This window comes from Amphiprion ocellaris, chromosome 6 (genome assembly GCF_022539595.1).
Source record: "Amphiprion ocellaris isolate individual 3 ecotype Okinawa chromosome 6, ASM2253959v1, whole genome shotgun sequence".
Lineage (NCBI taxonomy): Eukaryota > Metazoa > Chordata > Actinopteri > Pomacentridae > Amphiprion > Amphiprion ocellaris.
In genome coordinates, this window is record NC_072771.1 from 36,691,976 (window position 1) to 36,719,388 (window position 27,413).

Genomic DNA, 27,413 nt, shown 5'->3' on the forward strand with positions numbered 1-27,413 from the left:
GGCATCCTCAAGGTCCTAAATCTATACATCTTATGGATAAATTATCTGCTGCCTTCCTATTTCCTGTGTTCTGCGGTATATAGTGGTTAGCGTTGTGCATTACAGCAATAAAGCAATGAATATACTCATTTTGTCAGTAAAAGAAGTCAGAGAGGAACTATTAAAACTTGAAACGCTTTATTCTGTTTTTAGTTTCCTCAAAGCTCAGAGTCACTTCTGTTTCAAGTCACTGGTGTCCTTATTGGTTCCTCTAGTTTTTTTTCCATTAAAGACACTGATGAGCCATGGCATTCTACATATTTCGCTTGTAAATATACAGAAAAAAAATATCTAGAAATGTGAAAGTTAGACTTTCGTAAGTGCATGAAACTTGGTTAAAAGATGGGGAATTAAAAGTAAAAGTCAATGTACAAAGTGTTTTGTTTATAGTCTTTTCTGTGGCACTGCACCTGGGGTTTAGGGTATATGCTTTGTAGACTGGTGCTGGATGCAGGGGGCTGTGGGTAAAGGAGCATTCCTTGGTTTTATGCAAAGGGGGATCCACAGCACCTGGATACTCATCCTGAATTCACTCATCCACTTAACCGTTTAGTCTAAGTCTATGCTCTTTTGTTCTTTAAAAGGTGTATACTTACGATTCTGAGTTTCAGTACTTTTTCAGCTTTGTCCCTGGATGTGAAGATGTCCTCCCCACCAATGAGCATCACATCATTCCTTAGCTTGAACTTTGTTTTTGCAACAAATACATTGTGGTATTTGGATGTGTGTATCATAGCAACAACAATAACAATACTTTTTTTCTTTAAACAAAAACAAAACAAAAACAAAACTCTGACACACAGCACCTAGTCTTGAATATATGCAGCAAAGCAGCACCTAAGTGGATTGTGAATTGAGAATGGGTGACCAGTAGGTGGTGGGCCCAGGTTGGCAGAGCGCTGGAGACAGCTACTTGCTACATGGACATGGCTTGGTGGTTGTTTTGGTCTGTGGCAGGAGCTTCCTCTTGGTTCCCAGAGCCAGGCATCAGTCTGTGATAGAGCTCCTGAACTGTTCGCAGGGTTTCATCCATGTCCTCTGGGTATCGTGTCTGCAGTTCTTCATTGGCAACGTAGTGGGTGTCAGTGAACTCGGAGAAGTAGCGACCCACCTCCGGGTGGCCAATTTCCAAGGGGGCTGAGTGGGGCTCCAAGTTTTCTGAGGAACAACAATAAAAAAGTGTGACCGATAAGAAATAATGTATATAATGTAACTATAATTGTGCAAACATGAAACTGAGATGAAGAAAGGAAATTTATTCAAAACTGTCTACCCATGATTAATATACAGCTTTGAACGAAATATTCCAGCAGCCTTGAGTTTCCAATGACAACTTGGAATTTTCTTAGAATGAAATGACTGAAAGGCGTGCGTCAACAAACATGCATTTTGGTTCTTTTGTAGATTTATTATAGGTCTTCTGGAAATATGACAAAATGTGCAGGGTCAAAAATACACATACAGCAACTATAATTATCAGTTTTGGTGATGTATAAACAGCACTTCCTGTAGAAGCAGCACCTTAAGGCTCTACTGAAGGTTGGTGCTGATCACACCAACAAAGAAAAGGCCTTCTAGAGGAAATTTCTGTGGTCAGATTAAATAAACACAGAGCTATCTGGCCACAATAAGCAGAAATATGTTTGGATGAGAGAAGGTGAGGCCTTTAATCCCAAGAACATACCGTCAAGCACGGTGGTGGCAGTATCATGCTCTAGGGATGTTTTGCTGTCACTGGAACTGTTGCTTTACACAAAGTAAATTGAATAACGAAGGAGGGCGATTACCTCCACATTCTTCAGGAAAACCTGAAATTATTATCCAGAAGGTTGAGTCTTAGATGCAGTTGGGTGTTCCAACAAGACAATGACCCCTAACACACATCAGAAGTGGTAAAGAAATGGCTAGAATTAAGATTTTAGACTGGTCTCACTGAAGTCCTGACCTAAACCCCATCAAGAACCCGTGGAGTGTGATGGAGAAACAAGCTCATGTCAGAAAGTCTACAAATTTAGCTGTACTCCCCAAATCTGTCAAGAGCAGCGCTCAAAGATACCACCAGAAATTTGCTGGAAGTTTGTAGACTGCTACCAAAGTGCCTAGCTAATGTGAAAATGGCCAAGTGACAGTTAACCAAATATTAGCATTGCTGTCTGTATACTTATGACCCAGCAGACATTTTAATAAGACCCTTAAATTAATTTAAGAAGGAACCAAAACACATGGTGGCTTTTTGTTCTAAAGATGCATGTGTTTCAATGATACCATTACAGGAAGTTAAACATTATAGGAGTCACTGGAAACTCAATTGTATGTACAAAAAATCCATACATCCAACGTTGCACTTTAAAATATTTAGCTTATCAAGAAAATGTCAAATGCATCTTATTTTGGCATCACAGCTTCATGCCGTGTCAGCTGCTGGAAAGCAGACTGAGCAGCAGATAAAAGCACAGACTGATCAATAAAAATCCACCTCAAGGTTTGTAGAGACCAGAGCATGCAGGTGAATGCTGAGGTGGTGCAGAGAACAAAGATAACACGTACAAACAATGAAAGCTGTGCAGCAGCATCAGCAAACCGAGCAGCAGTGAGTGAGTAAGCACAGGGAATATATGAGTCAGGCTATTAGGGACTGGCTTTAAAGAAAATTCACAGAAAAAAAAAAGTGATGCAGCACCAGTGAAGTGTTCTCTCAAACAAGTTGTGAGGCTTCCCTTCACTTACAGCACAGATAATGATCAGTCTTACTAGTGCATTAACCAGAACTATTTCTGGATCAACGCATCATATTTTAGTACACGATACGAACATCACATAGAAAAAAAAAATACATAAATCTGCTATTTGCTGCTATGTTTTCTGGTCTTACCAACTAGCAGTTTCTTTATAGCTAGTAAATTATATTTTCAGCTTAGTGTTTTTTTTATTTTTACAATAAGATACTGTCAACGCTCATGAAATCAAAGAGACAATAAACATAAGTAAGAAATGTTGCTGGTGTTGATAGCATAGAATGTATTTGGATTTTGTCTCAAATAATCAACAATAGTATGCATGTGCACATAAATGGCTCTCCTTTATTTGCCTTATTGTAAGACTAAACAGACATTTATGTTAACTTCACACTTGACTTATGACTGGATGATACCTGGAGGATGATAATTTCCATATGCCACATACATGTTCGTTCATCACACAACCTCAAAACACTTGTTATACAGTAAGAAAATATTTTCATGCATCATTCATGCTGATGGACGTGATTTATACCCTGTGCTGCGTAGCGACATGTTCCGTCCTGTACGAGGACATTGTAGAAAGGCTGGTTAGCCCCATTGGACAGCTGGTGGACCCTCATGGTGGTGATCCACTCCTGGCTCATGGTGCATTTAGGGTCCCAGCCGTAGATCACGCAGTTATAACCTGACCTGGTGGGGGAGGTGGAACAAAACAGACATGCTCAAACATATGAAGACCACAGAGGATGGATCTTTACAGGAAGGATTTCACATCTTAGCATGGAATTACCTCTTGTGTTTCATAATAAGGCCGACTGAATACTGGACCTCCAGGTGTTCCGGATAACTTCGCCTCTTCACCTCGGGTGTTACTGGATGCTTCTTGTGCTGGATGTGCTCCAGCGTGTGCTGCACCAAGTAACCCACTGCCCCATGCTGGGAGGGATCCAAAGCCTGGATATGCTGTAGGATGTCCAGCACCTGGGATCAAGGACAAACATCAATGCACAGTGTGGTTGGGTGAAATTTGTGACCTCTGATTGTAGCTGTTCTATGCAAACAGCACAATGTGTTACATATTAAACTATTGTGCAAAAGCAGCATAACAGTCAGTGCTTTGTAATGACTGGTATTTAATACTAAGTGAACTAAATTCAATCTGAGAATCTAGAAAACATTATACACATAATTAGGATTACACAAACACTGGTAGAGTTTCAGTGTAACAGCACTGTTGTGACAGGGCAACAATCTGATTTCTTCCTAACAGCAAGTTGTGTATTCTGACCTTTTCTGGCCAGATTCCCAGGTGGAAGTAGAGGCGTGCCTGCAGCAGCAAGTACTGCACGTTGTCTGGGTTGATAGTGAGGTAGAGGTCCAGCGAGTCCCTCAGCAGCTGGTAGGATTTCTCATTGCCCTCCCTGAAAAGAAACCACACAGTGCAGGTAATATAAGTCAAACAGAAGATTGCATTAATTTATTCATTTCATTCTGGCAGCTATCAAATGTATTCTAATAATTTATCCACTATCGAGACTGTTTTGATCTCGGTGATGCTCGAAAGCACTCTCTGGTCTTGTCGGATGACACGATTAAATTAAATTAAAATGGTATTACTTTGGGGGGAAAAGCAGTTCTCGTGGGGGAAAAAAACCCATCACTTCTTTAATATTAACCAATCCCACAACAGAAATTTGCATCCATCTATCATTCCTCCACCAGCCTCCATCCATCTCTTCTGTGGAAGAGACTGCAGTATGAGCAACCTGGTGTTCAGTGTCTCTTACCCTCTCTTGCCGATGTTAAGCAGGTTCCCCACCATCCTGAGCAGCACCTCTGTGGTGCTGATGGCACTGTAGTAATCTGCCGTCACCTGGTGGCCAATGAGGTACTCGCACTCCTTTGCCGTCAGCTGCTTGCCTTTACCAAAGGCATCGATGTAGACGAAGTCATAGATGTCTTCGCTCCTGCAAGGATAAAGCCTCATAAATCCAGTATGAACATCTATTCAACAGACATTCAGCACAAACCTTTAGCTATGTACTGCCAGGAAATGGAAAAAAATAAAGAAGAAGCAGTTTGGACTGTTAAGAATCCAAGAAAATAGTTTCACTTTCCCTGAGTGCAACATGTCATTTTTGCTGTGGAGAATGTTGGGAAATGTGTGTGTACATGCTCCTGTGTGTTTCCGTGTTTGCCTATGAAGATTTTGGTGTTTTTTAAAACCCACTGGCATATACACTACCATTTAAAAGTCTGGGGTCACTTAGAAATGTTCTTATTTTTGAAAGAAATGCATTTTCCCCCCATTGAAGGTAACATTAAATGAATGATAAATCTAGTGTAGACATTGTTAATGTGGTAAATGACTATTCTAGCTGGAAACAGCTGATTTTTAATGGAATATCTCCATAGAGGTACAGAGGAACATTTCCAGCAACCATCACTCCTGTGTTCTAATGCTACATTGTGTTAGCTAATGGTGTTGAAAGGCTCATTGATGATTAGAAAACCCTTGTGCAGTTATGTTAGCACATAGATGAAAGTGTGTCTGGATGACACAGCAGTGTATTTAAGACACTCCTCTGAAAAGTCCATTCTAATTATTGCAGCTACATTTTGCATCTCTATTGTGCAACCGACACCTTATAACATTTGTGTTATAAGGCAAACATGTCTCAAGGGGATAGAAGTCAGTTCCTTTAATTCAATTACTGTCAGTGGTAGCTTAGTAGAACAGTAGTAACATGGTAAATACTGTATACATTTTAAAGAGCAAAAAGCCTTAAGCAGCTTTGGAATTCAATGTAATCCTGCTAATCCTGTGCAGAGGGTTTGTGCATTCCTGAAGACACAACACATTATCAAGCAAATAAAATAAATATAGAATTAAAAGGACAGTGAAAATTAATGTGATTAATGGGAAATATGCAAACTAAAAACTTGCATCAAGATGCTTGGCTTCCATCGTCCTAATGCAACAAACTACTTGAATGATGGCTTGAATTATAGGTAATGCTTAGACGGATGTAAAAGATTAGAATTTCAAGCTGTACCCTCTTGGTTTCTGGCACCAGCGCAGCAGGAAGTGATTAGGAAAATTGACAGGGTCCAGCTGAACACCCAGTTTGCGTGCCAACGTCATGTAGAGCACAGAGAGGCTTATGGGAATGCCTGTGCGGCGTAGTAGCACCTGAATAGAAAACGGAAGAGTTAAATTCCAAAATGAACCTCATTAGGAAATTATTTGAAAAGCTAGAGACACATAATTTCCTGAAAAGCTGACCTGGTGGATGTAAGAGTTGAGAGGGTTGTAGTAGTCACACTCATTGCCTTTGTATTGAAGCTGCTCATACAGGACAGAGTTTAGAGCACAAACCACCTGCCTCTGGAGCTCAAAGTCCTCCACAACAGAGCAGTTACCTACAGAGCACACAAGAAAATTTTCATCACAACTTTGCCTGAAAAGCAATATATAGATTTTGTGTAGCTGACATCTTTGCCCAAGAGATTTACTGCTATTGACTGCAGAGGAAGTGGAAGTCCGAGCCTTCGGGGCTTTAAGTGTCTGGTGTTGACAAATCTTGGTTGAGGGGGGGAATAGCTGGAGGGAAACGTAAACATCCTAAATATAACAGCTGTTTTCTTTTCAACTTTTGTGAAAACCCACCTTGAGCGATGCGCAGGCTGGGGTGAGACGGGTTCTTGATTCTCAGCATCTTCTTCACTTTTTCTGTGATCTCATCCAACTGGGCTGATATGCTGTCCAGTGTGATGTCAGCCAGAGGGTTACAATACTGATCCACCAGTACAGCACCTACAGAGACAGATAACATCAAGAAGAGGAAAGCAAAATGGCTTAATCATGCTCTTATTACAATAGCATATTAATAGACACTAAAGTGTAAAAGTGTTGATGCATTAGCCAGCATGATGCGCAGTGAGTGATGAGTGCCTCACCTTCTAAAGCTGACTGTTGCTCTGCAGGCTGCTCCAGGAAGGTTTTCAGACTCCTCAAGATGTTCTGCTGTCTCAGGAAGTAAAGGATTTTCTTTGCATAGTACTTCAATGTCAAGCTTTTCCTAATGAAGGGTGGAAAACAGAACACAGACATACAGTAAACAGTCCATGTAATGCATCAAGAGTGTCATAATCACAGAAAGGATTAACATGATCGACATCCAAACCTATTAGCAGTTTGTGGAAAGTGTGCTGCTCTCACCTCTTGTCTGAGTTGAGTATGAAGAGGAGCTCGTCTTCACAGAAGTGCTCTGGCATCCCAAGTGACTCAATCTCTGCAAAGCTGTCTCCCAGGACCTGGCCAACGCAAGGCTGAGTTACAGATCTCTGGGTTAGTTTGGAACAAAGAAGAGACACTTTTTCTTGCACCCACACACAGACCACTCACACACACACAGATAACAGTGATATTTTCTTCATGAAATGGTGCATCTGCAGAGGAAAAGTTGAAACTAATGCATCTATTCAATGAATGTATCCCTCTCTGCATTACTGTGTACTTACAACTTCTGTGAAGAACCTCTTCGAGATTGATTCCACGGTCCTTCGTATTTGTATACCGACTCTGTGGCGCGTTTTGTACTCTCTGAGCCAGTCACAGCTCTCATTCTGACGGTAAAACCTCTGCAGTCTTGGCCATCTGTTGACAAAAACAGCAAATTTATTATTTCAGAAACACTCATCAGATTAGCAGCCTATTATCTCAAGCAGCACATGCTAAATCCCATCTATTTTTTCCTCATTCTGGCTGCAGACGTGGTTTCCTCTTTGCTAAAAAATAAAAAGAGTGCAGCTCTCTGCCAAGTGAGTCAGGAGGAGGGCTTAGCCTTTGCCAGTAGCTGCACTCTCCTGTAGTTCACAAGCTACACGTAGCCCCAACATTCAAGGTCACACATGCCTGCTTTTGGATGCTGGAGTTAAAACAGAGCAGAAATTGCAGCTTGTGTCATATTTAAACGCTAAGATTTGCAGGATTGAGAGCTGTCTGCAGAATAAAGGCTCACTACTGGTCCTGGCGTAGCGATGAATTTGGTGCATCAGCAGAATGTCATCAACTGACAGCTGCCTGTGAGTTCGCATTAAACGAACCCACCCTCAAGAAGAAAAGAAGCGATTCAAGGCGCCAAACAAGGCAAATAAACAAAGAATAAAAATACTTCTATGGGTAGATACAACTGAATAAAACGACAGAGCTCAAAGCTACGCAGAAATACTACTAAAACAAATCACAGCACCTGAGTTTGTACTGGTGTCCCCAGACCTTTCCCCTTCCGTGGCAAACGTCGTGTAGCCGCTTGCAGCAGCAGGAAACGTTACAAACGTCGACATGTTTGAGGACAGGGAAGCACAGGATGTGTTCGAGCAACTCGGTCGGCAGGTCGGTGAGTTTTTTGGTCTGGGGCTCGGAAATAATCCCATTTAGACTCGGTTGCTCCTCTCCGGCTACCGACGTCGCCATCTTTACTGTTTACCCCGATTACCTCATTGCTTTGGAGCCGCCCCTTTATGGCGCAGGGGGCCGGGCTAGAGGCGGGGCTTCGGGCGTGTAGTGTGCTATGATTGGCTGTTCGGACAAGAGGCAAGGCGAAGCGGCGTCACCTTCACGATCTTCGGAAACTTTATGTCCAGAAAACTGACAATGATATTTCTGTTGATTGCCTTTTTAAGTCATTTTGCCTCTAAAATCTGTTTTAGAAAGTGATAAATTTTCATCACATTTTCCCAAATGCTCAAGTTGATATCATATTGCTTGTTTTGTGTCATATAATCAGTGACTTTTTTCAGGCGAGCAATCTGAAATAAGTAGCTGAACTCACTTTCACTTTAATGCATTTTTGGAGGCAGCTTTGGAATTCAAAAAAGGGCAGAAAACTAACAGACAATAATAGTTCTGTTAGTTGCTTTTTAGTCAATCATTTTGCCTCCAAGTGTAAGAAAATTGTGAAAAAATGGAATCCCATTTTCCATATGCACATTACAATTATATAGGACAAGATTTACTTTTATTGTTGTTGATGTTTCTGTTTTTATTGATAATAAAATTGCAGCGGTTTAAGAAACTGCAAAGTGGCCCTTATGGTGCTGGGGTTGGAGTCATAAAGTGAATTATCAATAATTTAACATTAAGGCGACACAAATGTTGTGTGACCATTAAACACAATGAGTACAGTGAACGCATAAAACTTTACTTATTGCTTATTTGAGTGCATTATAATAATCTGGGACGATATTTAACGCTGTCTGTCCTGAAAATTCGTGTTTTGATGTTGTTAATGCGTTTTATTATTCTTAGTGCAACATTTCCGGGCGGCACCTGAACGCAGCATCGCTTGTTTGAGAAGGTAGCTGTCAAACAGCGCTTAGGTAGCTAGTCTCCTGCATAGTATACATGTAAAAACGTGTTTAAAGTTTCTAGAAGTGGTGTATTGGTTGGATAATTCCTCGGACACGTAGATTTTCATGACTAAAGTGTATAAACGTGTAAATGTGGCGACAATAAGAACGGCGTATATTGAAACCTATTTTTAACGGTTTAAAGTTAAGCTAGCTAGCTAGGAAACTGCGGTGTATTTACCTGTCGAAAGTATTAAACTTATTTCTTGGTACACTAACCTAAAATTACGGAACAACGACCATAAACACACAAAGCATGACACATAAGCATTATAATATACGAGTAATATTGTTATGTAAACATTTAACGGAATTAAGCATCTATCCGCTACACCTGCGCTAAAGATGAAACGTGACATTCACATCTTTTGATGCGTCGCCAAAATGACTCATCTTTCGTCTCCGCCTCGGAGTTGAATAATTTAGACAAAATGACTTGACGGAGCGCTCAGTTTTGCAGGAAATTAGTGAGAGCGAACTTTGAATAGCTGCATTGCTGTGAGTTTTATTTGCTTTTTCGCCATGACGTGTCCCGCCGCTGAGAAAAGGAAAATGAAGTTTGCGTTGGGACACCGACGTGTTTACAGCGTCTGTGTCAAGACTGAGGAGTCAGAGCTGGAGTTCCTCTACAGGGTATGTATCTGAGAACATGAGCTTTATTTATTTTAAATAAGTTATTGGGCATTTGCAACCAGTCTAGCCACAACAACATGTACATCAAAGCCCTGCTGTTAACTGTAAACTGCTTAGTAATGCAGCTGCAAGCTACCAAAACCTTAAACTGAACCAGTGATAGTTCCTAATAATATACACAATTTTACCCTTTCTACACTAGATGGCAGCAAGTAACTGTGAACACACGCAGCTTGTGTAGTAAATGTGCCCTACAGAAGATCAGCTCTGTTCTAATGTGTCTCAGCAGTGAAATCAGAGAGATTTTAGTCAATCACACAGCTTAGTGCAGTCGAGGATGCACTGAAATGCATCTTCTTGCAGTGTGAATTTGAAATAATACATTCATGCTGGTTTTATTACCTATTTTCCTCCCTTCTTGCAGTGTTTTTGGTTAATCTTATGACTTGTTTGGCGATATATCAGAACTGAAAGGCATCAATATTTGTTGCAGACACCATGCCTGGTATTTTAAAGGGAGGGACTCCAAGAAAATTTGCACTTGGTGATTGCACGCAGCAGCACAATGTAAGTCGCAGGTCTCCAATTATCTGCGCAGACATGGTGATTGCATCAATTATGGGTTTTGGTAAATAGCAGTTAACTGGAATTGGCCATACAGACTATACAGAATATTCATTAGGCCTTTTATAGGGATTTTTGCAGCCGTCCACACTGCAGCTTATATCCTCAGTTCCTGCAATGTTTGGTGCAGTTTTTTCATGCCAACCTTGAATGCACTTGACAGTAGCTCGCACCCCGAGTTAGCTCAGAGGCTAGAGATGAAAGCTATCTAAATTGGATGTCGCCTGATATGCCTCCTTCCAAGCTCTCAGCTGGATGAGGAGAACACGTGTGGTCGCCTGCTATGAACCAAGAGGTGATAATAGAAGCGCTAGTATGTTTCCATTCAGAAGACACAGCACACACACACACTACCAGGACATACGTTTCTTCAGAATAAGGACTCAATTTTTGACACATTTTAGTATCAAGCATTTATCTTCTGACAAAATATAAGACTACATCAATTCTGTTTTTCAGGACACAGCTCATGCCATGAACTGTTTGCAATACGTGTCCCTCATTCTGGGACTGAGAGAGATTTGGTACTTTGGGCTCCAGTACAACATCGGCAACAGAGTTACTTGGCTCAACCTGACCCAGACGGTGATTCTCATGTTATACTTGTCACAAGCCATGTAAACACTGTTAAAATTGAGTTTTTCACTGCTGCAAATGCTGATGTTTTTGGTTTATCGCTGCAGTTTCGGAGTCAAGAGGTGCCACTGAAGGAACCGATCATCTTTCGACTCATGATCAAGTTTTACCCAGAAAATGTTGAGCAGGAGCTACTGGAAGACATCACACAGCATTTATTCTTCCTGCAGGTAACAGTACATGCTATTAACCTGCTGATTTGTCACCATGCTTATGTTTGGAATGTAAACAGTGTCATTCAGAACTTATTCAGTCTAATTATAAATGGCTTTATTGTTGGGATACATTTAGCCGCTGGGCTTTATTTGTGGCTTCCTTACTATTCCGATCCAGTGCCAGCGGGGGGCACGCGTACACAGAGTTTCTCTCTTTAAACTGTCCAGCAGAGCACCCTGTAAAACACTTTTTTCCCATTGTCCCGGTCTGATTGTGTGCAGCCATGTGGAATCAATGCACAACATATTACTGCTGCCCTTTCTATCCACTTAATACTCTCTGGGGAATTCCTGCGGAGTCTGCCACACCATTCCCCCTCGCAAGAGATGAGATTTGTAACTGGCTCTCATCGTCCAATGCCACCAGCCACATTTATCAATTACCAATTAGGCTTTAAGGGCTCAGTTATTGGCCCAGTTAATGACATATTCTCTACGGGATACTCGTCTCCCATAGCACTCCCATCATATCCAGCCTATTGTGCTGGTTTAGTTATATGGCTTTAGACTGCAGTGCACTTGTGTTCCCCAACATTTGGATAGAGCCACTTATCTACTTAAGGGATATAAAACGTCTCTCTGTGTCTCTAATCCATTTAAAGGTAGTTGAGGTAATTTATTTATTTCAAAGGGAACCTTGCTAAAGAAAAAAAAACAAGTCTACAGCTGGCAAATTACTCAACAGTTAAGGCAGCACACAGCTACAAGGAGAGAAGAATACAAATGCGTAGCGCCTCACCTCGCCTGTCTTCTTATTACTTTGCTCTCATTAATTCCCATAATGTCAGGAGCTGGCCTCTGTTCAGATAGTGTCACAGGCATGACAGCTGGATTAGTGCTTATCAGAAATGATCACCGACCCGGATACAAACACACTCGCACAGCTCACACAATTTGGGCCTCTCACACAAACAGACACATGCACATCTTTGTCACTTCAGCCTCCAAATCGTAGCACGCTCTCATTTGTAAACTGGAGTGCAGCTTCAGGCCTCTCACCGTGATTAGGGGCTGTCACCTCTGGCTCCACACCTTTGTTAGTTCAAAACAAGAGAGGACAGCATGACTGGCTTTGCAAATGATAAGGTTTGAAGCATTAAATTGACCACTTACATAACTACCGCCGGAGCATGTTTGCACCACCTAACCTTACAATCCGGCTTTGTGCTCCATGTGTAGTTATGCAAGTTTGCGATTCAATTAGTTTGACAGCTGGAGTTGGGATTGTGACACCTGGTGAGAAGCAGTACTTTAATCTGGGGGGAGCTTGTTATAGGGGATTGGCAGCCATTTTAAGAATTCATGTTATTACTGGGATCCATGACAGTTAAGTCAGCACTTGTAAACATGCACCATTGTTTCCTCAATTACAAACTGCACACCTAAACCTTGAATTTGTCATTCTCAGTGGCTGGAGCGAATTCACAAACACAGAATCAGCTATCTTGGGAATGCAGAAGCAACACAGACTATAAAAATGGGCGGTGTTCTGCATTAACTAGCATTTGCGGCTTTTTCCGGGACTTTGTCATGTCATTATGGTCTCTCTGACTAGCAAGCTGATATTCTTGGAGCAGCCTAATGATCATATGAAGTACTGCTGGTTTAGGCGCATAGTTCCCGGCTTAGTGTCTAATAGGTCCCCATGTGACTATAATGTTTAAGTCTTACAATATTTATTTGGCACAGTTTGCCCAGCTTCCAGACCTCTCTAAAATGAGCAACTCCCAGGGAGTGTAGCAGTGGTAGGTGGAAGTGTAGTTACCCAGTTTGAGGGATATCCAATCATGTGAGAAACTAAGTGCATCCCATGGAAATTACAGATTTTTGCAATACATTTGAACAAGCAACACCCACAGATAAAGATGATACTTTCAAATGAATGACAAAAAGTTGACATTTTTGTAGTCATTGTCATAATTAAAAAAAAATAAGTACTATAGATCAGTCATGTAGAAAAAGTTTTCACATTTATCACAAGTTAAAAGCTGAATATGGAGGTGCAGTTTAGGTGTCAGGCGTTGTTCTCTGTGCTGCTGAATTGTGTGGTGTTATCATTTAGAAAAAAAAATCTGGCAAGGGATTTGGAATATCTTTGGATTATTTGAAATAAGTTGTTCTACTGTAAGGGAGATCTCAAAGGACTGCAAATTTGTCTAGGACTGGCTTTGAAAATTCGCTCAAAGAGCACATTGTTTGATGCACAAAGAAGTGTCCAAGAAATTTCATCACAGGATCTGCAGATATCTCTGCAGCCCTTTGTGGCAAATACATGCATTTAATCAGTAAGAGACTGCACAAATTTGACCTAATTGTTAAGGTTTTGGGGTTGCTTTACTGCCTCGGGGCCTGAGCAGCTTGCAGTCACTGATTCACCTGCGAATTCTGCATCATATCAAAGAGTTCTTAAAGATAACATGAGGCCGTCTGTCCAAAAGTTGAAGCAGAAGTAGACCATTAAAGAGAATAATAATTCTATAGCAAATTCACCAAGGAATGCCTTAAAAGAAGAAATGGAGATTTTAGAATGGACCAGCTAAAGCTCAGATTTGAGTCCCGTTTCAACCCCCCCCCCCATAAGGGATGTGAAATGAGCCGTACATGCAAAAAAACAAAAAAATATCTTGCAGCTGAAGGAATTTTGCATGGAAGAGTTGTCAAAACTTCCAGCCTATGATAAGTTACTTCTGTTGGTGGATACTAGCTTCGGTTCTTATTTTTCTACAGAGAATTATTATATCTATTGATATTTTTGATGTTTAAACTTGTCACGTATTTCAAGTATATCACGCCTATCTGTAGGCGCAGTATCAAAGTGTATCAGATGTTTGTTTGTCAAAATATAACAACAAAGACAACAATGTCCATCATGACCATAAAAAAATAAATAAATAAATAAAAATTGTCGACTGGAAATTGTCAACAGAGCACAGTTTTTTTGGCTGAATATGTTTCCCATTTTTGTCAACCTTGGATTCAGGGAATACAGTTCCAGCTGTCAAAAGCTGTCAGAAAGTTGCATTTCACCCAACACTGTCACTCTACTCTCATCAGTTCTGCTCTCTTGTGTATGAGTCAACTTAGATCCGTTGTCAATATGATTCTGGTCGTAGATCTCTCAGTATCATTTTGCTTCTCTCTTGGAAATCAATACAAAGGAGAAATAGCACTTAAAACATACTTTCTATTACAGAAGATGCGCCAGCCTGTCTTCGCTGCTTTTACAGCACTGAAGATATAAATGTCACGGAATATGCTGGGCCTTAGGTGTGTTGTTAGTTCTAAAGTTCATTTTTGTTTTCAGAGAGGTGAAGAGGGCTTTCTTATTCAGGTGGGTCCATGTTTTAATGCTGATTATATTTGGTTACTCCTCAGTTGAAGAGGATGATCCTTGAGGAAGAGATTTACTGTCCTCCAGAGGTGTCTGTGCTCTTGGCCTCCTACGCCGTTCATGCTGAGGTTAGTGCTCTTTTGGGATTTTTATTTATTTAGAAGTTATTTTCAAACACAATCTGTACATCCGTCTTTTCATCTGTCTGTCCTTTAATGGTTTATTCATCCTTGCTTTAAAGTCTGAATGACGAAATGGCAACTACTACTTCTCTAACCTCAAACATTTTTAAATTATTGAACTCGTGAGGTGCTAAATCCACCGTGCATGTCATGGTGCTGAGGTACTTACTATAAAAGGTTGCTTCCCTAACTGCACTCAATGATTTAGTGGTTTTAAAAAAGTAAAAACAGTGCAGACACAGCAATTCTACATATTTTATCCAGATTTTTGAGGTTTACAATGAATGAATGTCATGTTTGACAGAGTGGGACTTCAAGTCAATTGGAATTGACAGAGGAAGTATATTGGCAGATCTGTTTTTACATGTTTTGTACCTTTATCTTAAATTCTTTGTGACTGTATATTGAAAATTCACAGATACCATTTTAAAAAAATAATTTATGGTGAAAGAGTTTTAGGCAAATCAGAAATGGTTGAGCACAAGACCTCTGATGATATGAGACAGAATAAACCACCCCTTTTTTTTCTCACCCACATTCTGTGTTAAATTTTGGGTACCCTCCAAAAATGATCAGGGTGCAAACAATATAAGAAAGTTTGTCTGGATCCCTGGTGAGGACAGTAGAGTCAGGTAATGGAATCCATGCAGATCAGTGCAGTTTCCCTCAGTAAAATAAATGCTACTGTTTATTCTGATATTGATTTTATGTCAAACCGTCCAGCCGAGCTCAAACCTGACCTTTTTACTGTGGCTTTTGGCAAGAGAGCGTTTATGATTGTAATAATTGGTGTTATTTGTCATTATTGTTTCCCCTTTTCCTTCAGGTTATTTTTAAATCATTTCTGTTTCTCAGCATATCTTTTTTGTTGCCTATTATTCGTGTCGCTAGTCACCACACTTTATGAGCCTTATAAATTGCATTATCCTGTATGGAAGGCACTATATAAATTTTTTTTTTGATTTATTGGTTGAGGATCAAACAAGTTTCCTGTAGTCTATGGAAATCACTCCCCAGGAGAAGGCTTCCTTAATAAACCTCAAGCGATGTCGGTCGTTTTGCTTGAGGGATCCCAGCTCTCTGAAATCCCAAGAAAACGATAGGCAGACTGAGGTGCAGCCTTTTGACAGGCAGACAGGGTCTAGTGAGACCTCAAACATTTGGCCAAGAGACTTCCGAGGCTCGCCTTTCCCATGCCAATTTAACAGGCCTAGGTTAAAGGAGACTACGTGGTATCGAGAAAATTCAGCAAATCAGCTTGAGCCGTGTGCTCCCTGGTGTCACCCTCAGTCTGGAAACAGCACAAAATAAGGGGCCGCAATCTGTTTTCATTTAATCAGCGGTCTGCTTTGATTAAGCCAGTATGACTAAATTGGCATTGTAAAGATTAGACAGGTACTTGTTTAATAGTGCAGCTACTGAGAGGTTTTTGGCAGACTTTTTCCCTTCTCCCTTTTCTCATCATGAGCTGTTTTTGTGCAGAACCACTGTGCAGCCGGTGAAGTGAAGTATATCACACTGTGGGATCTACTTTGGTTCCCTGGCTCATCTTTAATCATGATTATGCCAGCCTGAAGATAGCAATAAGACGAGAGTGAAGGCGTGCTCCAAGACAGCTTTAATGTTTAAAAGAGAATTTTTTTTGTATAAAGTGAATCATCGCTCCGTTCAGGTGTGGGTAGTCACACACTGAATCTGCATGTGTAATCCTTTTCCAGTGTGAGGAGAAAGAACTGTATAATTCACAACAGACACAGTAGGACATCATCAAAGCTACCATTACCTCGAATGAGTTGCAAAGAGTTCATGAATAGAGAGGGTAATAGTTGTTGTAGTTGCAGTGGAATTTTTGGCTCTGACTGAATCCTTTACAGCTGTTTTACCTGTGTGCTTGGACACATTAGGGGTAATGTATACACAGTGAGGTCAAAGGGATTAAAATATGCTCTAATATGAAAGAAAATATTCATCCAGCAGTAACATTCTTCATTCACCAAATGTTGATGAATAATGAAAACAGACCACAATTGTTTTTATAGCCAGTGTCTTTAAATATAAGAAACCCAAAAATAATTGGTTTATTGTTGCCAGCTTCAAATACAACTTAGAGATTAACTGGGATTTGGCATTTTTCTTTGATGAATGACTTTCAATATTAATCTGTTTTCCTCAGTGCCTACAACTGAAGGTGTTATACTCAAAGAAATGCCAAATTCTGATTCTGTGTTTGATTGTAAAATTGACATTTTGGTTGTCGTTTTCTTAATTTAAATGTAAAAATTCTGATCAGTGACATTTATCATACCTTGAAGTCAATGAAATTTGAAGAATCTCCTACTAAAGTGTGTGGTGTCATAATGTCAAAATGTAGAGATCTTTTCACATCTCTAGTGTACAAGTTGTGCAGATTTTAAACAGCTGTCGGTGTTTCCAGGATAAACTTCAGCAAATTTAGCAGAAAAGCAGACAAAAAGATAAAGAACAAGAACCTCTAGATTTCACTTTGTGCATGTGTTTACATTCAGAAAGAGATTCCACAAATTTGACCTGCATCTGATGCCGGCGGGGAAAATCTGTGGTGGTGCAAATGTTGTGGTTTGTGTTCGCTTTGCTGCCTCCGAGACTGGACAGCGTGTATTCATTCAGTCAACTATGACGTCTGCATCATAACCAAGAGTGGCTAAAAATAGTATGAAGCCATTTGTTTTTGTGTTTTTTAGTTTTTTTTTTTTTTGGTTTTATTTTGGTTGCTAGGTACCGTGCAGAGTGACAGCCTGTTGCAGTAGCGCCTGTTTTTATGTTTCATTACCTGTACATGTTGCACTGCTCTTTCCAGGACTTTCATTTCATCATTCATTGCATATTTTTATTGTTCACATTTAACACTTTATGGTGCATTTTGTCACTTTGGTAATTTTTTTCATCATAGTATATTTTACACTTGATTGTGCATTTTTTGTATCTTATTTTTCTATTTTCTTATTAGTTTTGTGTTGATGGTCACGTTGCTCTTTCTGCTTGCTACTGTAATAACAAAATTTTGCCTTGGCAATCAATAAGGTAATTCTATTCTATTCCATCTATTTTATTTTAAAAGCTAAAAAATGAACCAGAAGTGGACTTTTCAGCAGTATACTGATGTCATGCACATCAGCAAATCTACTGAGGAATGGTTGAAAAGGATGAAATAGAGGGTTAGGGAATGATCTAAAAAAAGAAAAATTAGGATTCAAATACCATTGAAATGTTAGAGGGCGGTAGTACATGCAACATCTTGCAGCAGTTGGTGAAATTTTGCACGAAGTTCTTGGAGTATTATGCCTTTAAGTATAGGCAGTGTTTCAAAGAAAGTCTAACGTTTCCTTTTCTAAATATGTCAAAAAAGCCAATAGTTTTCATGGGGTGTGCTTATGTTTTTTTGAATATTTTTTACAATCTGTGAGCCAAAAGTTCAGCCTCTGTGGGGCAGCAGTGGTCTCCTGTATTTTTTAAAAGTGGAAATAGTAGTTTTTCTTAGAGGTGACAAGATTGAGCCACTAAAAATCTTTAAAACTAAAAGAAGTTACTGAATTGTAAGAATTCTATTGTGCTGTTGCAAAGTAGAGGCTTGTTTAAAACTGTCAATATGAGAGTTAAGAAGTGGCATACTGATGCTGATACTACATGCTGATACACAGTGATGTCACTGCTGCAAACATCCTGCTGTGAATGAAAAAAATATTGTAAAGATTAACACACTTGATATGACAGAAAGATATTGTGACTTTAGTAAACAGATCAGATTTTAACATCTGTGTTGGAGCTCAGGATTCAGATGATTTAACTGCAGCTGATAAACTGTGACTCTGTGTTTAACCACTCACCTGTCAGAGGTGAGGACAAGTCCACAGTGTCATTAGATCCCGATAGGTCCTGTTTCCATTTCTGGATTAATTTACAGTTATAAGCTAAATATTTAATGGAGTCATGGGTGTGTTGTGTTGTGCGTAAATGTTCGCACCTCTCACTAGATGTGCTAAAATGGATCCTGCTTCTTACAGAGGAGAAACTCCTACAATCAGCTGGAAGCAACTAATTCAATTTCAGCTCCTGTTGATATTTTGAGGTCTGTGTGTGCACCTTCACTAAATGAAATTAAATGATATTCTGTGTTCTCTTAGATATTTATGGACAGGATGGCATGCAAAAACCAAAAGCCATAACTGAATTTTAGAAATTCTATTGTGCTTTTGAAGTATTTTCTGCACCATATTTTATTAAAATGAAGCAGAAAAACTTTTATAACCATTTATTCATGACTTCAACACTGGAAATTCTGTTCACATGTGATGATAACTTCTAAAACTACAGCAACTTATGGCACAATAAAATGTGTTTATATAGTTACTCTGCTACCTGTAGACATATTTTGGTGTAATGACTAATGAGCCACATGTACTGTAAAGCATCATTTGCATAGTTATGACACTGTTGCAAATATTCCGCTGCGACATGGAAAATTCTCCCTAATTAAAAAAAAAAAATGGATATGACAAAAAACTATTTTGACATTAGATCAGACAGTAAAACAATATCCAGCTGTGTTGGAGCTCAGGATTCAGCTTTGTAACAGATGATTAACCTGCAGCTGAAGAACTGTGACTCTGTGTTTGGCTGCTCACCTGTCAGAGGTGAGGAAAAGTTCACAGCATCATTAGATCCCGATAGATCCTGTTTCCTTGTCTGGGATCATTTACAGTAATAGGATAAATTATTGATAGAGCTACGGCTGTGTTGCTTTGTGTTGTGTGTAAATATTCACACCTCTCGCTCTCTTTGAAGATGCTCATAGGAATCCTGCTGTTGTTTGATGCTGCATTTAATAAACTGAGAGGAAAGGCTTGTACAAATAGCTGGAAGCAACAAACTTGATTTCAGCTCCTGGTGACATTTTCAGGTCTATGTATGTGAAAACTGGGTCTTTTGCACTCTCTTAGATGTTACAGATGGGCCACTGGTGTTACAGAGAGCTGTTACAATCATCTAATGCTACTTTTACTTTCAGTCAGACACCGTAGTTACATTCGCTTTAGAGCTGCCTCTGACTAGTACAACATAAAGATGTTAAGAGGGAATTTGAAGAAACAGTCACTCTGGATGAAGGCAGAGGGTGTCACTGTGACGCAGAGGTTGTGAAGGAAGACAGGTCAGCTCACTGAGACATTTGGGACATGGAGATCTGTGTCCAGCTGAGTGGGGAGGAATATGAGCAGCTAATACCCATGAATGACATAGGTGGGAGTCATTGTGTTTTACAGGTGGATTCAGCTAGACTTGTTCCTACACTGAGCTTTTCAGGACTGACCAGGAAACACTGGTCTGTAGCAGTCAACTATGACGTCTGCATCATAACCAAGAGTGGCTAAAAATAGTATGAAGCCATTTGTTTTTGTGTTTTTTAGTTTTTTTTTTTTTTGGTTTTATTTTGGTTGCTAGGTACCGTGCAGAGTGACAGCCTGTTGCAGTAGCGCCTGTTTTTATGTTTCATTACCTGTACATGTTGCACTGCTCTTTCCAGGACTTTCATTTCATCATTCATTGCATATTTTTATTGTTCACATTTAACACTTTATGGTGCATTTTGTCACTTTGGTAATTTTTTTCATCATAGTATATTTTACACTTGATTGTGCATTTTTTGTATCTTATTTTTCTATTTTCTTATTTGTTTTGTGTTGATGGTCACGTTGCTCTTTCTGCTTGCTACTGTAATAACAAAATTTTGCCTTGGCAATCAATAAGGTAATTCTATTCTATTCCATCTATTTTATTTTAAAAGCTAAAAAATGAACCAGAAGTGGACTTTTCAGCAGTATACTGATGTCATGCACATCAGCAAATCTACTGAGGAATGGTTGAAAAGGATGAAATAGAGGGTTAGGGAATGATCTAAAAAAAGAAAAATTAGGATTCAAATACCATTGAAATGTTAGAGGGCGGTAGTACATGCAACATCTTGCAGCAGTGGGTGAAATTTTGCACGAAGTTCTTGGAGTATTATGCCTTTAAGTATAGGCAGTGTTTCAAAGAAAGTCTAACGTTTCCTTTTCTAAATATGTCAAAAAAGCCAATAGTTTTCATGGGGTGTGCTTATGTTTTTTTGAATATTTTTTACAATCTGTGAGCCAAAAGTTCAGCCTCTGTGGGGCAGCAGTGGTCTCCTGTATTTTTTAAAAGTGGAAATAGTAGTTTTTCTTAGAGGTGACAAGATTGAGCCACTAAAAATCTTTAAAACTAAAAGAAGTTACTGAATTGTAAGAATTCTATTGTGCTGTTGCAAAGTAGAGGCTTGTTTAAAACTGTCAATATGAGAGTTAAGAAGTGGCATACTGATGCTGATACTACATGCTGATACACAGTGATGTCACTGCTGCAAACATCCTGCTGTGAATGAAAAAAATATTGTAAAGATTAACACACTTGATATGACAGAAAGATATTGTGACTTTAGTAAACAGATCAGATTTTAACATCTGTGTTGGAGCTCAGGATTCAGATGATTTAACTGCAGCTGATAAACTGTGACTCTGTGTTTAACCACTCACCTGTCAGAAGTGAGGACAAGTCCACAGTGTCATTAGATCCCGATAGGTCCTGTTTCCATGTCTGGATTAATTTACAGTTATAAGCTAAATATTTAATGGAGTCATGGGTGTGTTGTGTTGTGCGTAAATGTTCGCACCTCTCACTAGATGTGCTAAAATGGATCCTGCTTCTTACAGAGGAGAAACTCCTACAATCAGCTGGAAGCAACTAATTCAATTTCAGCTCCTGTTGATATTTTGAGGTCTGTGTGTGCACCTTCACTAAATGAAATTAAATGATATTCTGTGTTCTCTTAGATATTTATGGACAGGATGGCATGCAAAAACCAAAAGCCATAACTGAATTTTAGAAATTCTATTGTGCTTTTGAAGTATTTTCTGCACCATATTTTATTAAAATGAAGCAGAAAAACTTTTATAACCATTTATTCATGACTTCAACACTGGAAATTCTGTTCACATGTGATGATAACTTCTAAAACTACAGCAACTTATGGCACAATAAAATGTGTTTATATAGTTACTCTGCTACCTGTAGACATATTTTGGTGTAATGACTAATGAGCCACATGTACTGTAAAGCATCATTTGCATAGTTATGACACTGTTGCAAATATTCCGCTGCGACATGGAAAATTCTCCCTAATTAAAAAAAAAAATGGATATGACAAAAAACTATTTTGACATTAGATCAGACAGTAAAACAATATCCAGCTGTGTTGGAGCTCAGCAGGATTCAGCTTTGTAACAGATGATTAACCTGCAGCTGAAGAACTGTGACTCTGTGTTTGGCTGCTCACCTGTCAGAGGTGAGGAAAAGTTCACAGCATCATTAGATCCCGATAGATCCTGTTTCCTTGTCTGGGATCATTTACAGTAATAGGATAAATTATTGATAGAGCTACGGCTGTGTTGCTTTGTGTTGTGTGTAAATATTCACACCTCTCGCTCTCTTTGAAGATGCTCATAGGAATCCTGCTGTTGTTTGATGCTGCATTTAATAAACTGAGAGGAAAGGCTTGTACAAATAGCTGGAAGCAACAAACTTGATTTCAGCTCCTGGTGACATTTTCAGGTCTATGTATGTGAAAACTGGGTCTTTTGCACTCTCTTAGATGTTATAGATGGGCCACTGGTGTTACAGAGAGCTGTTACAATCATCTAATGCTACTTTTACTTTCAGTCAGACACCGTAGTTACATTCGCTTTAGAGCTGCCTCTGACTAGTACAACATAAAGATGTTAAGAGGGAATTTGAAGAAACAGTCACTCTGGATGAAGGCAGAGGGTGTCACTGTGACGCAGAGGTTGTGAAGGAAGAAAGGTCAGCTCACTGAGACATTTGGGACGTGGAGATCTGTGTCCAGCTGAGTGGGGAGGAATATGAGCAGCTAATACCCATGAATGACATAGGTGGGAGTCATTGTGTTTTACAGGTGGATTCAGCTAGACTTGTTCCTACACTGAGCTTTTCAGGACTGACCAGGAAACACTGGTCTGTAGTCTGTTGGCTTTGTAGCTGTATCCTCATCTGTTTTCACTGTTACTTTTTCACCTTGTGATGAGATATAGATATGACTTCCAATCTGTGTAAACAGCAAAAAGCAAAACAGTGTTTCAGTCTGGACCGTGCAAGATGTTATTGAACGCTTGTTGGAATGTGTCAGCGTCTGAAATCATTTTAGTCAAATGGAATTTTTTTTTTTTTGTTGTTGTTCTTCCTCAGATTTGCAGTGCAATTGAGTTGACAACTAGCGGTTCCCTGAGACTCTCCTTTGATGCACCACTGATCTGAGCTTAACGCTAACTTGCTTTCCCAAGGGACTACGCAATGGCTTGTTGGTTAGCACTGTTGCCTTGCAGCCCCGGTTCGCATCCCAGCCTGGGATCTTTCTGCATGGAGTTTGTGTGTTCTCCCTGTGAATGTGTGGGTTTTCTCCTAGTTCTCTGGCTTCCTCCCACAGTCCAGAAATATGCTGAGGTTAATTGGTAATTCTAAATTGTCCGAGAGCATGCTTGTTTGTCTCTCTATGTGCAGCACTGTGATAGACTGGTGACCTGTCTAGGGTATCTCCTGCCTTCACCCTCAGTCAGCTGGGATAGATTCCAGCTCCCCCGTGACCCTAATGAGGATTAAGCGGTGTATCGATAATGAATGGATGGCATGCTTACCAAAAAATGCTAACATGCTCATTGTTTACCATTTTCACCCATCTCTCTGTGTTAGCATGCTGCCATTAGCACTAAGCACAAAAAGCATGTACATGGCCCATGCTGCATGCTGGTTATAGTGTATTCTGTGACCAGCTATGAGAAACATTTATTTCTAACTTTTGTACTTTAAATTGAATTTCTCCACCATAAACTGTCTGAAAAACAAATTTTTCTCTTCAATTGGAGCTGATTTAATAGGGGCCGCATTGAACATAACATATCCATGAGTCAATGGTCACTATTGATCTGCTGGTGATTGTTGTTAATTGAAAATATCGACACAAAGCTATCCCTTCAGAATCGATTGTTGATGCTAGTTTAAAAAACTGGAAGAAAGGTAAGTAATCAGATGGTATCTGAGAGCGTTGTCACTGGCAAAACGCCACCCCGTCTCTCCCTGAGCTGAAACCCAGAGGTGCCATAATACCTCGGTAAGTCTATATATCATCAATTATGTAGCAGTTACAAACAAACAGGTGATGAACTGAGGGAGCAGAAGAGGCGAGGATGGGAAGCTGAAGGGAAAGGATCTAATTAAATGTCCCTCAGCTTCTCCAGTCTGTTAGCCACTACACTGGTGTTCAAGTCTGTGTGTTGAGCTTATTAAATTCACATCAGTTAAGTGCTGTTTTCAGCCTTGTGTGCACAATAATAATCCAAACAGTCCTAATAATAGAAGCCTAAACACTGAAAACATAGAACAAACCAACAAAGGAAAAAGTAAATACAGCAATGTGAAAGTGTTTACTACTCAGAGGATTTGAAATAACCTTAAGTTTGCTATTTTAAAAAAATGCAGTTGTAGTCTCTTGCCAAAGTTTGATCACTTAATTATATATTTTCTGACAAAACACATTGCAGTGTACGATTAAAATACATGGTTTCGATTCCAGTCCGTTCCTCTCGTTTCTTCTACGGTTTCTTTGTTGTGTGTATTTTTCTGCTCCACCAGGTAATTGACCAACTGAAAGCGGTGCAGCTCTGAAATTTTCAGTGCAATTACAATGACACTTGAGCTGCAACAAAGGGGGTGTAGCCGTCTCAAACCTCAGATAGAATGTCAGATTGTGGTGTCAGTCTCAGAATATGGAAGAGAGAATGAGTCTTTCTGGACTGCCTGTTTTTGTTTTTTTGTTTTTTGTTTTTTTTTTTATCAATATATCACCAAAAATTTCAATAGTTATAGAGAGCGAACTCCAGGAGAAGAAACAGACACTCCCCTCTTTGGTGCCAGCCTCAGAGCCAAATACAAAGGGCTCTTCAACATATCATTTTGCACCAAGGATCAGCAATTTCTTGGATGACTTTGGTGCTTTTATTCTGGAGTTTAATCACTTTACAAGGATGTCTGCAAAAGAATTTGCCAGAGAATGAATATGAATGAATTAGTTTCAGAAATGTGTAGTTAGCCCTGAAAACCTATAGATTAAGTTAGATTTTCTCAGTAATAGATACTACATTTGAGTTAACTTGTGGCTCAGTAAAGTAGTTTAAAAATGTGAACTTTTATCATGTGTTGCTGCTGCAGTAAGTGCTGAAATGTCTTTTTTGTCACTTGAATATCCCAGCTCTATGGCAGGGCTATAAACTAATGCAAAAGGGTTAGAAATACATACTTAAATAAGCGTTGCCTACATTAATGCCCTGCTCTGATATCAAACAAGAAAAGAACAAGAAAAAAATCACAATACAAAGGACTGACACAACTAGATTTGATAGTGATGTATGTGAAACATGCACAGAGCATGCAGCAATGCTCAGATGTAGGTAAATGCTCATGTTAACCTACTTACATAAATCTAGAGTCACAGCCCACTTTTTAAAGTCTACCCACATGTATAATTCATACCTTTCCAGCAATTTAAAGTAGCCCAAAGGAAATTCCCTCTGCCACTCAGTCATGCCTAATCCATCTATATCTCTCTTTAAACATGCATGATATAATTTGTACCGCACCTCTATGATGATAAGTGATCACAGCTCTCCCAGAGTTATGTCTCAGAGCATCATTTACACTGTCTCCCAACAACTGGGCCACAGGGTGTGTGGTGCACATTAATGACCTGATGGCACACCAGCCTCCATTCATTCTCCAAGAGACCCTTTTCTTACAAGCGCTGTAGTTTCATCTTATGAACAACTCCCAGGAGAGGCATTTTCTGGCCTGTTACTGGATGGAAGCTGGATAGTGGCTATTAGTTTGGAGTGATTTTAATCATTTTGGCACTTTTGCTCTATTTTACAGTATGGAGACTATGACCCTGATGTTCAGAAACCTGGCTTCTTGGCTGTTAAGAGTCTGCTTCCGAAGAGAGTGAGTGGCGGCTGGTTTACTTATTGTCATTCATGAGTGAAGATGCTGACATATTTATCCTATTATCTTGGCCTATATGTGCATTACATATGGCATTTAATTTGTACTGTATGCATTTATGGATATTCACGTCTGTCTTTCTCCATTTCAGTTCATTAACTTGTATATAATGACTACAGCGATGTGGGAGGAGAAGATCACAGCGTGTTATGCACAGCACAGGGGCAAGACGAGGTAAAATATGCTGCACTGAACTGGACTGCCATGAAATTTCATCGTCATCAGCACACTTTCAGCTTTGAGTTCATTTAGGATGTGCTTAAAACTTGGCTTCACAAGAAATGTTTAATGCAAAGCAGGAGTCCACTTTGGAATGAAGAGCTGCATAAAAGTAGTTTCCCAGTTTTTTGTTGTTTTTTGTTTGAGCATTAATGTTCAACATTTATTTGTAGACGAGGACAATGCATCAACACCAGGCTGCACAACTCACCACTTGTATTCATAAGAATCTAAATGAATGTAGCTGTTTTGGAGAAAATGTTGGTCTGTTAAAATGTCATTGCTCTAATCACTTCAGTAAATCTAAAATGACAGGAGAATAAAAATCAGTTATTGTGCTCTTGCACTTTGCTTCACCACTAAACTGAAGTAAGCTGAAAATGGATAGGGAGCAATTGTGAGGGCTGTGGAGTATCTTAAAACTCCGTGGGTGGGGAATTTTTGGATGGCGAGTGAGTTCTAAAAGCCAGAAACCTCAGCACTTGGAAAAGTAATAAGTGAGTCACTGGTGCTGATCGATAACCCTTTCAACCCCAGCAGTGGGAGGGCAGCTGGTGGTCCTACACCTTTAGCATTTTAATTGTTTTGGAAATAATGCAGAATGATTGGGGCAAAGGGAGGGAGGTCATTGCTCAACCAACTATTGGATGGATTGCTCTGAAGTTTGGTACAGACATGCATTCATTCATATGTTCATCAAGATCAATAACTTTGGGAAGCCCATAACTTTTTAATAGCATTATCAAGTCAAATTGTTAATTTGTCCAGCACATTGGCTAGCATGCAAACATTTGAAAAGTAATGACAACAGTGTGCATAAGAATGGCGATTCCACAAACTGCTGCACTTATCACATGATCCTCTCTACATATGAGCAGAGGAGAAAGGTAGAAAGCAAAGAAATATAAAATGAAATTGCCTCCATTTTCAATAGTGGTGCTATTTTACAATACCAAAATAGCATAAAGCTGTAATAATCTGCCCCAGATTACACCATACAGTAAAAATTTTATTACATCTGTGTTTTGGTCGACATTTTCTTAAAACATGATTCAGAATTTATTATTAAAAAACAGATGTCAGCACCACATCAAAGTGACTGATATGCCATGAGTGAAACTCTACTGCCTTCCATGGAATTAATCAAGTAGCTACCATTTATATTTCTTCTGATCTACTCTAAAGTCAGAGTGTATTCAGTGTCCAA

General features: G+C 39.6%; 2 protein-coding genes across 4 annotated transcripts in view; one reads left to right on the forward strand and one right to left on the reverse strand.

The window, feature by feature from the left end:
• Positions 1-160: 160 nt before the first annotated feature.
• Positions 161-8,282, reverse strand: fbxo21 (F-box protein 21). Of its 2 annotated transcripts, none has more exons than XM_023276255.3 (12): positions 8,036-8,282; positions 7,305-7,440; positions 7,003-7,097; positions 6,741-6,862; positions 6,451-6,597; positions 6,067-6,203; positions 5,837-5,973; positions 4,568-4,747; positions 4,069-4,201; positions 3,571-3,761; positions 3,313-3,470; positions 161-1,197 (listed from the first exon to the last, which is right to left on the reverse strand). In XM_023276255.3, exons 1-12 carry the CDS (start codon positions 8,257-8,259, stop codon positions 956-958), a joined length of 1,902 nt encoding a protein of 633 aa, XP_023132023.1. In that variant the 5' UTR covers positions 8,260-8,282; the 3' UTR covers positions 161-955. The 2 variants fall into 2 exon arrangements, with proteins under 2 accessions (XP_023132023.1, XP_023132022.1); XM_023276254.3 differs by having other exon boundaries at positions 7,003-7,112.
• Positions 8,283-9,089: 807 nt separating this feature from the next.
• Positions 9,090-27,413, forward strand: part of nf2a (NF2, moesin-ezrin-radixin like (MERLIN) tumor suppressor a) — an 84,950-nt gene continuing 66,626 nt past the window's right edge. For both annotated transcript variants that reach the window (XM_055011101.1, XM_023276265.3), the window contains exons 1-6: positions 9,090-9,827; positions 10,911-11,036; positions 11,135-11,257; positions 14,678-14,761; positions 25,859-25,927; positions 26,079-26,161. In XM_055011101.1, the coding sequence (XP_054867076.1) occupies positions 9,717-9,827; positions 10,911-11,036; positions 11,135-11,257; positions 14,678-14,761; positions 25,859-25,927; positions 26,079-26,161 (596 nt within the window). In that variant the 5' untranslated portion in view covers positions 9,090-9,716. The remainder of the gene's footprint in view (positions 9,828-10,910; positions 11,037-11,134; positions 11,258-14,677; positions 14,762-25,858; positions 25,928-26,078; positions 26,162-27,413) is intronic.